Here is a 16,075-nt window from a genome sequence, read left to right as displayed (position 1 = left end):
CCTGACCATCACAGAGGTCGATGAGTGGGGTCTTTTCCCGGCTGGCTTTGAGGAGTTTGGACTGGAAGAGTTTCCCATCGAAATACATCCAAGGACAACAGTGTTCCCAGGGGATGGGCTGTCCACACGCATCATTGGCAAACAATGCCATGTCTACTCCACTCATGAAGAGAGCTGACAGCTGAATTCCTCGGGGGTCTAGGTTCTCAATCTTTAAATTGAAAAGAGTAATTTCTATGGAATAAGAGTACTTCAGTATTCTCCCACTGTCCCACTGCTCTCCAAAGTTAACAGAGAATATTCCACAAAAGGGTACCACTAAGTAGTCCTAGCTTGACCTAGCACTGGTCTTATTTAAATAGAATTACTTCTTGTTATTTAGCATATTTAAAATTAAGAAAGTGTTTTATGAATATACTGTATTTCAGTCTGGTATCTGTAAATCATCGCCCAGGGTGGACAGTACTGCATTTAAGGCAGGACGTGACAAGGGGACCAAGGATGTATAGTCCCCTCAGCAGCTGAGACCTCCATAATCTCTTCATGAAATGACACCTCAGATCTGAACACAGGTCAGGTAAATTATTAACACAAAGGGTGTCAAAAAGGAATACTCTAAGATTTTTCCACTTTCCGGGTAGTTTTATAGAAAATAACTTGGAATAATTTCATTCAGAAATAAATTTGTACTTTTTAATTTTATATGTTAATGTTTCAGAAACTGTCAAAATGTCTCAGGAGACACAGATAGGTTAAAAATGAAAGAACAAAACAAGAGAAATACTGTATTGACCCATGCGCACTACTGGAATTTGCACAGCTTGTATTTCCTGCGATGAGCACCGATGCCTGCTCTGCCCACAGCCCTCTCCTCTCACAACACAGGCTGGGCAAGAGACCCGACACAAGTACAGTCAACTCTTGATCCTCTGAGCGAAGGACCTCGTTTGTGGATTATCCAGGACAGTTTTTAAACTCTGCTCTTGCTTCTGTCTTCCCACCTTGATGGCTTCTCAAGAATGTAGTCTTTATGGGGCATCAGTCTAAGTAATGCCTAAATGTGGCAGGTAAAATGGCTTTGCATGAAAGAGGAAAAAACAGATCATTCTGGTGCCAAATGCTAATGAATTTATGATTAGCTGCTTTTTTGTACTGTTTATGTCAACTATTCCCATTATTGGCTAACACTGTTTTCCAACCTTTTTAAAAATTTTAAGTCAATGAATTATATTTCCAAAACAAGTCTGTTCACAAATTTATACAAGTGGTTCATTTACATTTCCTGATCCAGCTGTGCATCACACCAGCTCCTATGTCTCCATGCAGTTACTGGGAAGCAGCTGGGGCCTGGGTGATGGACTTAGACATATATTCATTATTTATGTGCACTGTGGAAAAAGAGAGGATCTAACTGGAACAAAATGGAGAAAATCTACTTGATTTATTTAGATCCCAGCCACCCCATCCCTGAGCTGTACAAAGAAAAATCCTCATGGCAGAAAGAGGGAATTGGCTCTGCTGGAGAGTGGTGAAGCAGAGGGGGAGCCCAATGAGTAAAAAGGGCCACTCCAGGACACTCACCCCCCGGCCCCTCGCATTTTGGAACAGTGACCACAAAACACAGTCAGGCAAGGGCCCACTGCTTTCAGCCCAGGGCCTCTGTCCCCCACCTGGCCTATATCAGAGAACAGAGGATCTGGGTCAAGGATGAGGGAGAGAAGAACAGGGCTATGGAGCTCTTAAGAGGTCTGCCTCACCAAGTGTCCTGCACAGAAGGGTAGAGAGGCAGCACGATATAGAAACGTGGACACGTCAATCAGCCTCGATACTAGTAATAAACTAACATGGATTTAAATAATGATGTTTACAGTTTAAATTTCAGTTTCAGTAATGATAATTAGCATTAATTTAAGAGAAAAGTTCTTAAAAGCTACATTAAAAATGTGTGTGTGGAGCGGGGCAGGACTGAGCTTGAACCCAGCGATGCTCTACCACTGAGCTACATCCCAGCACTTCTTTCTTTTTATTTTAAGACAGGGTCTTGCTAAGTTTCCCAGGCTGGCCTCCAACTTGTGAGATCCTCCTGCCTCAGCTTCCCAAGTCACTGGGATTACAGGTATGTGCCACTGCAGCAGCCCTTTGAATATTATTTAAAACTTACTTACATTGCACAGTATTTTTCTTTCCCTAAATGTTAATTATGCAAATAATAATATGTCATTTTTATGGGGGAAATTAATAAAGATGTATCGAACACCATCCCTTTTTTAAAGGTGCACTTTTATGTGTACTACCTCATTTCCACCTCAACACCTGTAGGACACATGGACTTCTAATAGTATTCCACCGAGTTCAAGGTCACAGAGACTGGAGAACCTGAATCTGAACCCTTGACTGTAGAAACAGCTGCCAATAATATTCACATTCTAATCTGATACTCTTATACCAACTGAGGTAAAATATTCAACATTATCCAAAGTTCCTCAGCTAGAAAACAGACCAAAAAAATTTTGACTTTGTAGGAAATACACACATGAAATTTAATCTCTAATTAGCTCAAGAACCAAAATCCAGCACAGTGACTTTGTCTGTCTTCTAACTACTTGGCAACAGACTCTTACTTTAATTTGTCATATTTACCTATATGCAAAATAATTCTTACAGGTATCACAGACATGCTGCACGCCCCTAATACTGTCTTTAAAGCTCTTCATTTTCCATCTTTTATATTCTGCACTTGGCATGTGAAACTGTTAAAAAGAATTTAAGGCAATTATAGGGATGTCGAGAACAAGGGAGAAGAAACTGGACAAATGCTACAACGGTACAAAGTTCCTTCTCCTCGTCCTTCACCCGCCCTCCTAGAAACCCGGCTTAGGGCTAATTTTACCTTAATTATACTCATGCTGTTAACCTAGGAGAAGGGCTTAAAAATACAAAAAGAAAAAAATGAGGGTCATCAATCACTGTCACAGGTGTTCAAGGAACCACACAGAACTCTCAATTATTCATGAACATGGCAGACGGAGAAAGCATGGATGAAATGAAGTTCTTAAAAATTCATTTAAGGTAATGGTTGCAATGTCTTTTCCCACTGAACCTCCCAGCAGAAAAGCTAACAAGAGCCAAGCGGTCAGAACTGGGTCCGTTCTTCCTCTTTTCTTCTGCTGATGGCAAAGCATGTGGTGGACACTAAGGGGAGAAGAGAGAGGGGTCTGGGCAATCCACAAACTGGTCACGGCCCCGACACAGGAGCAGCGACAGTCAAGAGGCGACTGTGTCTTAAACAGTGAAATGGCATCTTACAGGAAGGACTGGCATTGCTTTGGCTACGCTGGAGAACTTTAACGGCCATGTGAAAAAGCAATTTTAATTTTAATTTTCCATCACTGAATTTTGGAACCATTGGCTCTGCATATGAATTTTGGTAGCACTGAAATAAGGATTATTCTTATTGATTCTCACTCAATCTGATTGCTGAGAGGATCTTTAGTCTTTAAAAACCAAACGACTGCCTTCCCCTCAGACACTTTTCCTCACAGCTCTTCCAGAATCTGCACGGATCCTGACAATGACGCTGTTCCAGTGTAGGCTGTGCTCGTATACTGGGACTGTCGCCCTCCACACAAGAAGACCCCGGGCAGCAATGAGTGAGACAGAAGGCAACGGCACATGGAATGTGTCCCATACATCTCTAGAACGCCTGGCCTCAGATGAAGAATCGGGAGAAAACCATGAAGGCACTAAGACCTCAAAAGAACCAAAATGAAAGCTTTGAGTGACTGGTTTTCAAAAGTTATATCCTGTGTGTGGATCCGAAAATGAAAAGGGTATGGGAAATAAGATGAACTTTGGTTAAAGTAACTTGATGGTGAATAAAGCTTGGTGGGCATACCTGGTCCCTGGCGGTGTGACTTTCAGAACTGGGATGTCAGTACTGAAGGAATAATCTATACAAGAGAAACAGGAGGAGAGGTAGGGGGTGGCACCACACTCTAGGAAAGTGTTTCCACCCCCTGAAGCACAGCCTGCAGCGAGCGCGGTGGGGACGGCACCCGGGGAGGACCTGACGGGGCCCGCCACACTGCCTGACACCGAAAACAAAAGCGTTAAAGACAATAACAATTTCTGTCTAACAAACAGAAAAGTTGATCCACAAAGTAAAGAACACAATTTGAGGGAGTTTCTAGGTTTTGGTTTTGTACTTAGCTGGTTTCAAAGTCATCAGAAGCCTCAGGTGAGCTCCACTCCACACCAAATTTTGCAATTTAACATAGTAATTTAGGGAAAAACCAGACATTTATTGAGCACCACCTGTTGAATACTGAAAATCTATAAAGCAAGTCTAAAATTCCTCTGCAGGGCAAGATGCGTTCATAAAGAACAGCAAAAAGATCTAAAAGCGAAGGCAATTTTGTCAAAGGAAACTACCTGATTATAAATCAAACTTGGTAAAAACAAAACAAAACAAAAACAAAAACAAAAAACAAACAACGGATGGCAAAGAAAAAACAAAACCCTGTACATTAAAAAGAAAAGGCAGACCTATGAATTTAGCTAACTTTGAAGTCTTGAACATTCTAACATTTAATAGAAATTAGAAATTACAACTGTGAACACAGCAACTAATAAAAGTGTACTGAAAAAGATGTGCACACTAAAAAACTGGGTGACAACTTAGAGAAAACAAATCTTGTCAAAACAAAGAACAAAAGGAATTGCTAGAAGGCAAAATCAAAAGGAATATGGTGTCAAACGCTGACTACACAGGGCGCTGGGATGGCGGTGCCACGTCGTTCGTCAAGTGGTTGTTTTAAAAGGGATTTTACAATACCAGACGGGCAAAGAACACGTTTTAGAGAAAACCAAAGTTGTGACTAGGAACAATGGAATGAAATAAGAAAAAGAATCCTGGCTAGATGTTAGAAAATTCTTAAGATCAAGCCCTCCCAGGGTTTGGAATCCCCTCTTAAAATAAAAAAAGAGAAGTTTATTTCCTGATGTGAAAAACAAGAATAAACACCCATTGGTAAAAAAGGAAACTCCTTCTCTGACAAAGGTGGAACTGATCATTTCCAACAGGGGATGGCAAATCTGTACCAGACAGGAATGTCCCTGTTGCCCTGAAGGCTCTCGATTCACATCGAATCAGTGGCATTAGTTTGGAGCAGAGCAATTCTGCCTGGTAAAGGTCAAGCTGTGTTACACCAAAATCCAAAGCAAGACTCCCGAGACAGGCTGGCACACTACCTTGAGCTCCTGCAGCTGGTCCGGCTCGTAGAGTTTGGGGGACAGCGCTTGGGCCAGGAAGGCGTCCAGCTCCTGACGCCGCAGGATGCGAGCTCCCGGCCACTGCACCATATACCTGGGGAGGGACAGAAATGCCGGGCATGACTGAGTGGACAAGCCTAGTGGGAGGTTCTAAGTATGTCTGGGATGATGTGATCGCCGAGAAAGCTCTGAAGGCTTCTATCAGGCCTGTCTGCACAAGATGATGCCAATTACAAATGAAAATGTGGTCATCATCCAGGCTGACTGGAAAGGTCTTACTTTAATTAAAAATAGCACCTAAGTTGTGTACACCGAAGACTACCTGGTCAGTGATTCCCAACCCCACTCCCCAGTACTGGGGATTGAACCCAGAGGCCCTTGGACACTGAACTACATCCTCTCAGGTTTGGATTTCTGAGACAGTGTCTTGCTGAATCACCCAGGCTAGGACTCTCAGTCCGCCTGCCTCAGTGCCTAGAGGACCTGGGATTACAAATGTGTGCGTGCATCACCATGGCTGCCACTGTCCATGATTTTGATACAATTTCACTCTTGTGAAGCATTTAAAACCTTAAAGTACATTACAGGCACCAATTCACAGGATTGATTCATTTTAATCCAGGTCAGGATGCCCAGGAGGCAGAACCTTGGTCACAATAAGAAAGATTTATCTCATGAGTAAAAGCAGTGAGTGAAGGGCTTCTCAGCAGCAGTCCAACAAAGGATATGGCGCAGGCGGGTCCATGGAGGAGGAGGGGGGAACTCAAGGAAAGCAATGCACAGGATGCTCACCAAAGCCCACCCCCTTCAAATGAGGAGCACCCTGGTGTGGGTAGCTGAAGGGAACCAACATCCAAATCTTCAATGTCAGCTAGAACAGTTCTGCCAAGAGCCACAGGCTTCCCGTTTCTATAGCAACACTGCCGGAGAGACAAATATGCTGGTCACTACACAGGACACAATCCCAAGTAGTACCTAGCATGAGAAAATGGAAAGCTAACCATACAACTGAGTCACAAACCTGAAAGCCCAATGGTCCAATTCTCTGTATTCAACCAATCTGCGGGGGAAGACCTGATCAAGTTGCCAGCTGATCACTAAAAATAACTTCTGATGACAGATTGCTATATGATCTCTGAGAACAACTGAGGGGTCTGAGAACTGAGGAGTCTGGAGAACAGTGACATACCTAACAAAGCTCTTTCCATCCCCACCTGCTAGGTAAATTTTTTCAGGGCTTAAAACCAAGTTAACAAAAACCCAAGTCAGAGTTGGTGCTGAGCCCTAACTCATTTTTGTAATAATTAATCCATGGTAATATACTCTAAGCAGAGATGTAGGTTCTACATCTTATGAGCTCATTAAGAGCATGTTAAACATATTTATTTAAATATTTTACACACATTAACTCATGTACTGTCCTAGCAACTCTGAGGTAAGAGTGATCATTGTCTCATTGTGGAGTTGGGTAAATGGAGGCACAGGAAGCTTACATACTTCACGATAAAATCATGTGGCAAAAGTAGGGAAATGCAATTTTTTTTCTCTCTCTCTCTCTCTTAGTACCATGCATTGAACCAGGAGCACTTAACCGCTGAGCCACATGCCCAGCTGCCCCCTCACACCAACACACGCTTTTTTTTTTTCTTTCTTTCTTTTGGAGACAGGGTCTCAGTAAGTTGCTTAGGGCCTTGCTAAATTGCTGAGGCTAGTCTTGAACTTATGGTCCTCCGGTTTCAGTCTCCTGAGTGGCTAGGATTATAGGCATGCACTACCACACCCAGCTCCAGAAAATGCAATTTCAAGGTGAACAAATAGTAAATGTTTCTATCATATTTTAATAAAACAGTGACATAAAAGTTTTATTTAAACTGTCAACATTTGCAATGAAGAAATACACATTCTTCCATTTGAGCACCTCAGGTCTTAAATACAATGGTTCTTCTGAGTTGAGTTTTAATCAGGGCTTGATGCAAGAAAGAGCCAGCTCAGTGATAAGGCACTGCCTACCATGTATGAAGCCCTGTGTTCCATCCCCTGTACTCTGTACTGCAAAATAAAACAAATCAACAGTAACAAAACAACAAAAACTGTGAATATATAGAAAGTCCTCAGGGTCGTCTGAAAAAGAAAAATCACTCTGGAGGAGGTATGTTCAATATACAATGTGCTTTGCTTTCAGGATCACGTTTGTGTTCTTTTAACTTTTTTGTTTTTTAAACTGTGGTAGAATACACAGCTTAAATATACACTTTTTCCCAGGTGTCAAGTGTCCATTTCAGTGGCATTAGGTACATTCACAGTGTCATGCAGCCATCACCTCCCTCCACCTTCCCAAAGCCAACCTGAAACTGACTCTCAGGCACTAATTCCTCAGAGCACTAAACCAGCTCCAGCACAGGCTGGTTTTCTCCAGATCCTTCCTGTTTTTCTGACAGGGGAGACTCCGAGCACTAGCGCAGCTGCAGGGACACACCTGCAGGGCAGAAGTTCTGCTTCCTCATTTGGTTCTCTGCACCACAGGACCATCAGCTCCTCTCAGGTGCCTGTTACCAGAACGCAGACATGAACGCAGGTTCCTGGTGAAAACCACAGGCAGCAGTCACAGCAGTTCACTTGTACTTCATTTATTTAGGCTACACATTTAGAATGCCTTTAGATGGCTTCTACACTGCCAAATCTACCTACAGAATTTCTGGAAAGATTCTCTGGATGTTCTTTTCCATGCAACTGAGCAGAGTGTAAATATGTTACATGAAGAGCTTATCAGCAATAGGACCTTGGGAAAGCTATTTAACTTTGTTGTCTCTACTTTCTTACCATGGAAAGATAAGGGCAGTCTAGACTGTTTAGGAGAATTCTATAGCCCTTTTCAAAGCGGAAAGCTGTGGGAAGCCAGAGCTCCAAGAGCGGAGAAGTGGCCCCTGATGCACCCCTGGGGACAGCATGGCCTGCACTACGCTTGAGGGAGCACAGCTGGAATGATCTGCAGCATCTCCAAGCACATACAGTGGCTCAAGGGCCACTCTGGCGCCTCAGGCCTGCCTTCCCTGATATCTGAGGCTGACCAAAGCCTTTCCAGGAGTTGCCCGGTTAGTATCAACCTGTTGGATGTCTGCTCTCTCCACTTTTGAAGAAGGGCCTGACTGATTTTCTCCATGTTTTGCCAAGACCTTCTGGGCTGGGACGTGGCTCAGTGACTGAGCGCTTGCCTACCATGCATGAGGTATGAGTTTGATCCTTGGCACCACAAATAACAAACAAAATCAAAACACCTTCTGCCTTCACACTCATGCCATGGCAACTTCGGTTCTGGCTCCCTTTCGTCTCCTCTGCTGCTGAAGACTCTAGAGACTGAACCCACACTTTTCCTTTATGTAACCTCAACTGCTGCCACAATATAACATCTAGCACAGAAGTCAACCATCTTTACCACAAGATCAAGACTGACAGCAGCGGCAAATACAAAAACTGCCTTTGGGAGCAATGAGAAGACTGCCACACCCTTCTGGGGTGTTCTGCCCAAATGTGCAGGTTGAATCAAATTATGAAGAAATACCTGTCAAACCTAAATGAAGAACAGTTTACAAAGCAGTTGAAAAGCTACAGCTGCAGGCTGGCCACCCACATTTGTAAATCAGCTTTTACTGGAGCACCGCCTCTCCCATACAACCAGCCTTGCCCAGGTCGCCTCCTGGGAATCAGCGTCGAGAAGAGGAGGAGGTAGCTTCCACTAAGGAAGGGCTCACATTGCAGCTGGTAGATCCCAGTGCAATGGTGAGAGCAGGCACCAAGTGAGCCTCCATGTGGTACTAGCCAAATGAGAGGCTGGGGGAATGAACAGGCAGGACACAAGGGCAATGGTAGCCTAGGCTACAATGCCAAGGAGCACACACTTGCCGCCGTCAAACGTAGGCAGGGCACAGATGCCAAGCTCCACCCACTCTTGGCCAGGGCTGGACACTGCACCCCACTTGGGGTCTAGTGTACTCCTTGGGTCAGGTGGACAGTGGACAGTCAATTGCTGACTTGATCTCAGAGTACCCAAAGTCTTCATCTTAAATTTTTCACTAATGTAAAGTTCTGAGTGATAAAAACATGTCTTTAGTTGAATTTCCCAGAACGGGAAACCAGAAGACTCTTAAAAAAATAAAACAAAACAACCTATTCAAAGAAAGTTAACCAGCAACACACTATGCTCTAAGCTGATAGCCTCTATTTCACTAAGTCATCTTCAACAAGATATTGGCCTTGAAGTTTGTTATAAATTTAAGAAACTTCAGGAAATAAGAATAGAAAACATGTATAACAATTAGAACAAAAAGAAGAAAGAAAGAAAGAAAGAAAGAAAGAAAGAAAGAAAGAAAGAAAGAAAGAAAGAAAGAAAGAAAGAAAGAACAGAAATTATTATCTGTCTCTGCCTTCCTAAAGCCACAGAGGTGGTGTGGGCCAAGTAGGCGGGGCACAGAGGGCCAGCAGGACCTGCATCTTGTCCACTAGAGGACAAGATGGCCTCTGAAAGGGGCCGACACCACACAGGGAACATGAACAAGCAGGGAGCCAGGAGGGCCAGTCCCAAGTCTCACTGTCAGAGCCACAGGTTACACACACAAGGACAGGACACTACTCTGTGCCAGGTCAGAGGGACTAAGGTGAATGCGCTGTTTTCGATGAGAAAAAGAACACACAGGCATGAACCAGGAGGGTTGGGGCATCAGGAGTCACTGGCCGGAGTCTGGTTTCTCAATCCCATTCACTTGGAGGGATCCAGGGCAGCTTCAGGAAGGGGGGCTCCTGGAGCTAAAGCAAGGAGGCAGGGAGGAAGGAGAGCACATGCAGAGAGAAAGAGGTGACGAGAGAATGATGGGCAGTTAGAGACTGTGGAGGCCCACTGACATGGGGACATGTGTCAAAATAAACACTCGTACCATGGGCCAAAGGCTCCAGGAGGCCAGTCCAAACCGACACAAACATGTGGACAGCCAAAAAGAAGGGAACGTTTCCTGAGATCAGAGCACCTCCCCGTGGGACGTGCGGAGAGAAGCTGCAGATGCCCTGCCAAGCCCTCTGCACTTGAGTACTGCCCAACCAGGCAGACGGAAACTCACACCCCCAAGGGGATACCACCCCCTGAAAGCACACAGGGCCTGCAGTGGGTCCCTTGTCACGGAGGACACTCTTGGGACAAGAGAAATGGGCCTAAGATGGAATGAACTAAAGGATTCACATGGATTGACTTGGTGGCCATGTGGTGTCCTACAGGAAAATAATCTTATTAGAAAACCACACTAACATATGTGGATTTATTTTATTTTATTTTTATTTTTTTTTGGTACTAGGGATTAAACCCAGGGGGTTAACCACTGAGCCCATCCCTAGCCCATTTTTGTATTTCATTTAAAGACAGAGTTTCACTGAGTTGCTTAGGGCCTTGATAAGTTGATGAGGCTGGCTTTGAACTCAGGATCCTCCTGCCTTGGCCTCCCAAGCTGCTGGGATTACAGGCGTGCACCACCACATCTGACTGTGGATTAAATTTAAAACAAAAAACAAAACAACTTTTTGTATCGTACTTGCAACTTCTCTCTACTCTGAAATGGTTTCAAAATAAAATAAATCTAGCTGGGTGAGGTGGTGTACACCTATAAACCCAGCAGCTTGGGAGGCTGAGGCAGGAGAAAATTCAAAGCCAGCCTCATCAACTTAGCGAGGCCCCAAGCAACTCACCAAGACTCTGTCTCTAAATAAAATATAAAAACGGGCTGGGGATGTGGCTCAGTGGTTGATTGCCCCTGAGTTCAATCCCCAGTACCACCAATTAATCAATCAATACATCCATCCATCCATCCATCCATCCATCCATCCATCCAACTAAATTCTGAGAACCTACTAAACATTCAGTATGCATCCCAATTCAGATAAACTTAAAAACATCACATTCAACCATTCCTGTGTGCTGCAGGCCCCAGCAGAAGTGCCCCAGGAGCATAATCGCCTCCCCCAACCGCTCCTGACTGGGAGCCAGGCTCCCTGCAGACAACTGGTACTGCAACAGGGAAATGCAAGGCACGCCAGAACCATCCTGCCAGGCAGGAAAGCAAGGAAGAGCCCCAAACTGAAGGATGGCATGTGCCCCACCCAGGACCAAGCCAACAGTGCTCCCAAAGCCAGAGCCAGGGCAGTGTGACAATGACTACCGGGAAATCCCAAAATGTGATTATGACCTACACAGCACATTTGTGCCCATACCAATGAAATAAATGACTAAATAAATGAAGGGGAAGAAGTGAAACTTTCCCCGCAGAATTCCAAATACATTCCCCTTCCAGTTTTCAAAATCGTCAACATTTAAAGATGTAATGTCTAAAGTCATTATGTATTTATAAGCCATGCATGTTTGCCAAACATGCATGTTTGCCAAACATACCTATTTCATAAATATTCTCTATAGTATAAGTTAAAACATATGTTGCCTTAACTGTATTATATTCCTAGAACATATATAAATATGGTACCAGGACAAGTCTCAACACACAACGCAATTCCTATGGAGTGAACTTTCCATCCTTCCTAGAAGGTCGGACACTGATTGCCCTGCCTCCTCCCCTGGCCCCTGGGTCCACCCTCTGCCCATGGCCCAGCACGTACCGTAGGACACAGCAGAGCACCATGAGGTGAGTGGGCACGTTGGCAGGGTTGAGCATGGCTGGGGTGTCGGACCTCATGCAGGCCAGGAAGGCCCGCATCCTGCGGTTCTTGTCCTCTACCGCCTTGCCCAGCCAGAGCCTCTTCAAATTGGGGCAAGTCCACTCCCGGAAGGCCAGGGCTTCCACTAGTTCTGGGGTTTGAGGAGACTTCCCCTTGTAAGCTGCCCATTCCTTAATGATCACTGGTGAGACTACAGGTTAAAAAAAAAAAAAAAAAAAGACAGAGAAGCTCATTGAGGCACATGACTTACCAACCTTCAGCCTGCACAAAAACAACCTGCTCTAACCACAAACCTGGAGATATGGCCTTGCAGGTAACTGAGGCATCCTTTCCTTATCAAACTACCAAGCACAGAGCCCTCATGCTCAAGTACTTTGGGTCCTCTACTGTGATTAATGGCTCGTTCAGATTTGTAGTTAGGCCACATGTAAATCACGACTTGATTTTCCCATACACCTAGTGTGTAAGCCAAGGATGTTAAACAAAATGTGCCAATAGTTTAAATCTACTGTAAGTTATAGTAATACCAATAGATAAAATTCACAGAAGTATGAGATTATCTGGTTGTGTTAACATGGAAACCAAGATAGCTAATTTTTTCTACACAAATACTTTCACAAACTGGATTTGAAAAGTAATTTGCATTTGGTAACCACTTCATTTAAGGACTTCCTTCTTGAATAAACAGTAGGCTCTAAAGAGTGGCCAGGAAGACACAAGTAGAAAAAAATTTCCAAGTTCTGAATCCTGGATGAGGTCAGCACAATGATTATATCCAGCAAGACTCAAGACAGTGCCAGAATCTCTAACATTTCACTTGGAAAAAAGGCAAGAAGTTCTAAGTTCATATAATACAAAACAATAACCTCTTATCCACAGTGTTAATTCTTACAAACACAGAAACATGCACATTTTCCCAAATCATTTCCAAGTAAATTAAGGAGGAAAACTATGAGGATGCAGATACAATGAAGACGTCCATGCCGCCAGTGGCAAGTTAAAACTCCTCATCACCTGCACTGAGGTGACGATCGGATGGTAAAGTTTAGGTGTGCATTTCAGAAGTAACAAGTGGCTCACTTTAGTTCAGTAAACACCAGAACCAGAGCAGGGACCTACATGGTCCTGTGCCCAGGGAGGTGCTCAACATGAGAGTCCAAGGCACCATTGCTGGCTACCATACTCCACGGCACAGCCCACAAGGCCAGCAGCTGGGGCAGAAACCAGGATGGTATCGTGAATTCTAATTTGATCTTCAGCACATTATTTCTATCCAAATAACATTAATCCCCCTGGGTTCATTTTTTCTAAAGTAATGTCTAAGGCAGGTGAAAGGTTCTGAAGACTCCAGAAACGCGACAGAGTTACATGAATAACTGGATGGTCTCCAGTTCCACTTGGAGTGTAAATATAATCAGGCAATACAGCAATCTCTTAAAATGTGATGAAAACTGTCAGGAGTTAGATACTTGGATGTACAGTTTATCAGCAACAGAAAATAATAAACACATTTCAATATTCGACAAGCCAGGTAACAGTGTCACACACAGGAACATGTCTTGGGGAAGGACATGCCTTGGGGAAGGGCTCCAGACTGTACCTCTGAACACGAAGCCCACTGGAACCAACAGGGGTACAAGTCAGGGCAATCACTGAAAAGTTACCCTTTAACAAAAGTGTTACTGCTGTCATTAGGCAAATTCTTTCCATCGACATTTTGCTATCTTTGTGTTTATGTTAAAGGGATATTTAAAACACTCAAAAATATGTGAAAGTCCATCAACTCAAAAACACAGATAATGCATACATAAACATACACTTATTTGCTTTTATTTAATATTTTTAGGTGTCAGATAGAAAACCAATAAAATCTCCATCAAGCAGAAACCTGTCCTTAGACGCACAATCTAAGGTGTCCCCCCCCCACCCCGACCTAGTTCCCACTGAGCTCCAGCACAGCTCAGCTTCCAGAAGCATCCCCAGCAGCAGTGTTAGAACATACAGGATCATCGTCATATGAGCAGCCATCCTGGGAGCCCACTCCTCCCTGGCTCCCTCCTGCACCCAACCCACAGGAAGTGTGGGCCAAGAGGAAAAAGCAGAGCAAGGAGCTTCAGAATGAGCTGGTGACCAAAGCACTGTCTCCATCAGATCTCCACAGAAGCGTGCATACACGCACATACCCACACACCCCTCCATACGTACCCCTCACTTCTCCACAAACACACACATCGCACCAGTCCACACACCTGACACATGCACACTACCATGGGTTCTAATGAATCGAAAAACACAATGCAAATGTTAGAAGCCCCCGGACCTTTTCAAAAGAGGCATTCTTATTAAATCTATCATTCTCTTCAACATTTCTTTCCCTTTTATCAGCCATGTTCTCCCCTCTCTTTAATCATAATTAGCAATCATTTTATTTTATTATGTTGATTTCCTTTTTGGTGGGATGGGAGGTACTTGCCCTGCCTGATGCCCTTAGAAACACCCGCCAGGCTCAGGGTCTGGTAGCTCTCCTCCCAGGTGCTGGAGAGCTGGCAGCAGCCCGAGTTGGCCTCACCTGACACTGTGCCTCAGATGCTATCCCTCCAGACTCCAGCGGGCCACAGAGGGTGCCAGGTGACAGTCTTGCCCTCTCTCACAGCACTAAGCATTTCTGTTGCCATTCTGCAATATTCACAAGCACAGTTCACATCCACTTTAGAAACACGTCTATACCAGAGGAAATAGGGGCGATGAACACAAATCTTGCTCCAAATGCAAAGCTGCTCTGGACTTGCTTTATCTTATAAGATGCTCAGCTCTTTCTAAACAGACTAATAATTTGGAGACCATTTGAGTTTACTGCCACTCAACAGCTCAACTGTGGAGCCTTTGGCAAACTATTTAACAAGTTCTCAGTGGGCCACTTCTGTGTCCAGGCAGGGCCAGGGTTAGGGCAGCAGATGAGGCAGTGAACAGCATGTGCGTGAGCCTGAGGGAGGGCCTTCTTGGATCTAGCCTGGCTGCAGGGATTAAGAAAAGGGGCTACAACTTTGCAGTGCAACACAATCTGAATGATTAAACGTAAATAGCACCTAGTAACTCTCACCACAAAGGGAAACTGTGAGATCAGCCAACACTGTATATATTACTTATAACAAATTAACTTAAAAATAATGCTTACAGATAAAAGAATTCCAAGGGATGTCCAATTTTCAGGTTGACTACAGTAGCCTCAAGGGTGCTGGGAGTCAAAGAAAAAGGCTGGGCTCTGCGTGGCAAATTTCTGCAGTGGGCAGCTAAAGGGTGGCAGTTGGGCTAAGTGTGCTGGCTGTGCCCACTGCTCTCTGAGAATCACTGCTGCCCAGAAAGCAAGGTGCCCCAGCGTTCTGCTCTCCCTCACAGCAGCCAGTTAATAGTAAGGAGGCTGAATTCTTATCATTTTTGGAAAATCCTCTGGACACACAGGAGTTCCTAGAAGGGTGCCAGGGAAATGAACCACCAGAACATCTTGGATGGGCACAGATTGGGCTTCAGGAAAAGCATGGTGGTATAGATGATTTTGTTCGGGAAGTATTGCAGGAAAACATGCACATACTACATTTTCAAAATAGAAGACTACGAATCCCAGAGGTCTGCTCATCTAGCCGAAGATCTACAAATAAATCTTGGGTGTCACCATCAACAAATATTTCTTTTGTCTTTTCTACTGATAGGAAAAGTCAGTTTCAGGAAAAAACTTTTTTTTTTTTTTTTTTTTTGGTGGTACTAGGATGGAACTCAGGGCCTCAGGCAAGCTAAAGCAAGTGCTCAACCACTGAGGTACAGTTGCAGCCCCAAAATAGAGTACAAGATCATCCTCCTAACCTTATCCTAAACCCAACTTCCACACTAGCAAAACAACTCTAGGACATCAGCTTTCTAGGTGACTGGAGACCAAATTTAGAATGCATTTTCTTTACAGAAAGGACCCCTTTAAACTGCAATTTGAGTCATAAAACACCATCATACTTGAGCTGTTAAAAACAAAAAACAAAAAACTCCAAAACACAACAACATTTCCCATCAGACTTTAATCCTCTTTTCCTAGCACCACACTTGAAAT

At 44.1% G+C, this 16,075-nt stretch overlaps 1 protein-coding gene across 1 annotated transcript in view; it reads right to left on the bottom strand.

Annotated features, from left to right (window-relative positions):
- Positions 1-16,075, bottom strand: part of FAM120A (family with sequence similarity 120 member A) — a 100,595-nt gene that overhangs the window by 10,096 nt on the left and 74,424 nt on the right. Inside the window, exons 11-13 of the mRNA XM_079109218.1 lie at positions 11,920-12,169; positions 5,251-5,365; positions 2-211 (exon numbers count right to left, since the gene is read on the bottom strand). Coding sequence (XP_078965344.1) covers positions 2-211; positions 5,251-5,365; positions 11,920-12,169 — 575 coding nt within the window. The remainder of the gene's footprint in view (position 1; positions 212-5,250; positions 5,366-11,919; positions 12,170-16,075) is intronic.

This window comes from Sciurus vulgaris (assembly GCF_902686455.1).
Source record: "Sciurus vulgaris genome assembly, chromosome: 13".
In the NCBI taxonomy this organism is placed as follows: domain Eukaryota; kingdom Metazoa; phylum Chordata; class Mammalia; order Rodentia; family Sciuridae; genus Sciurus; species Sciurus vulgaris.
This window is presented reverse-complemented; position numbering and strand designations above follow the sequence as displayed.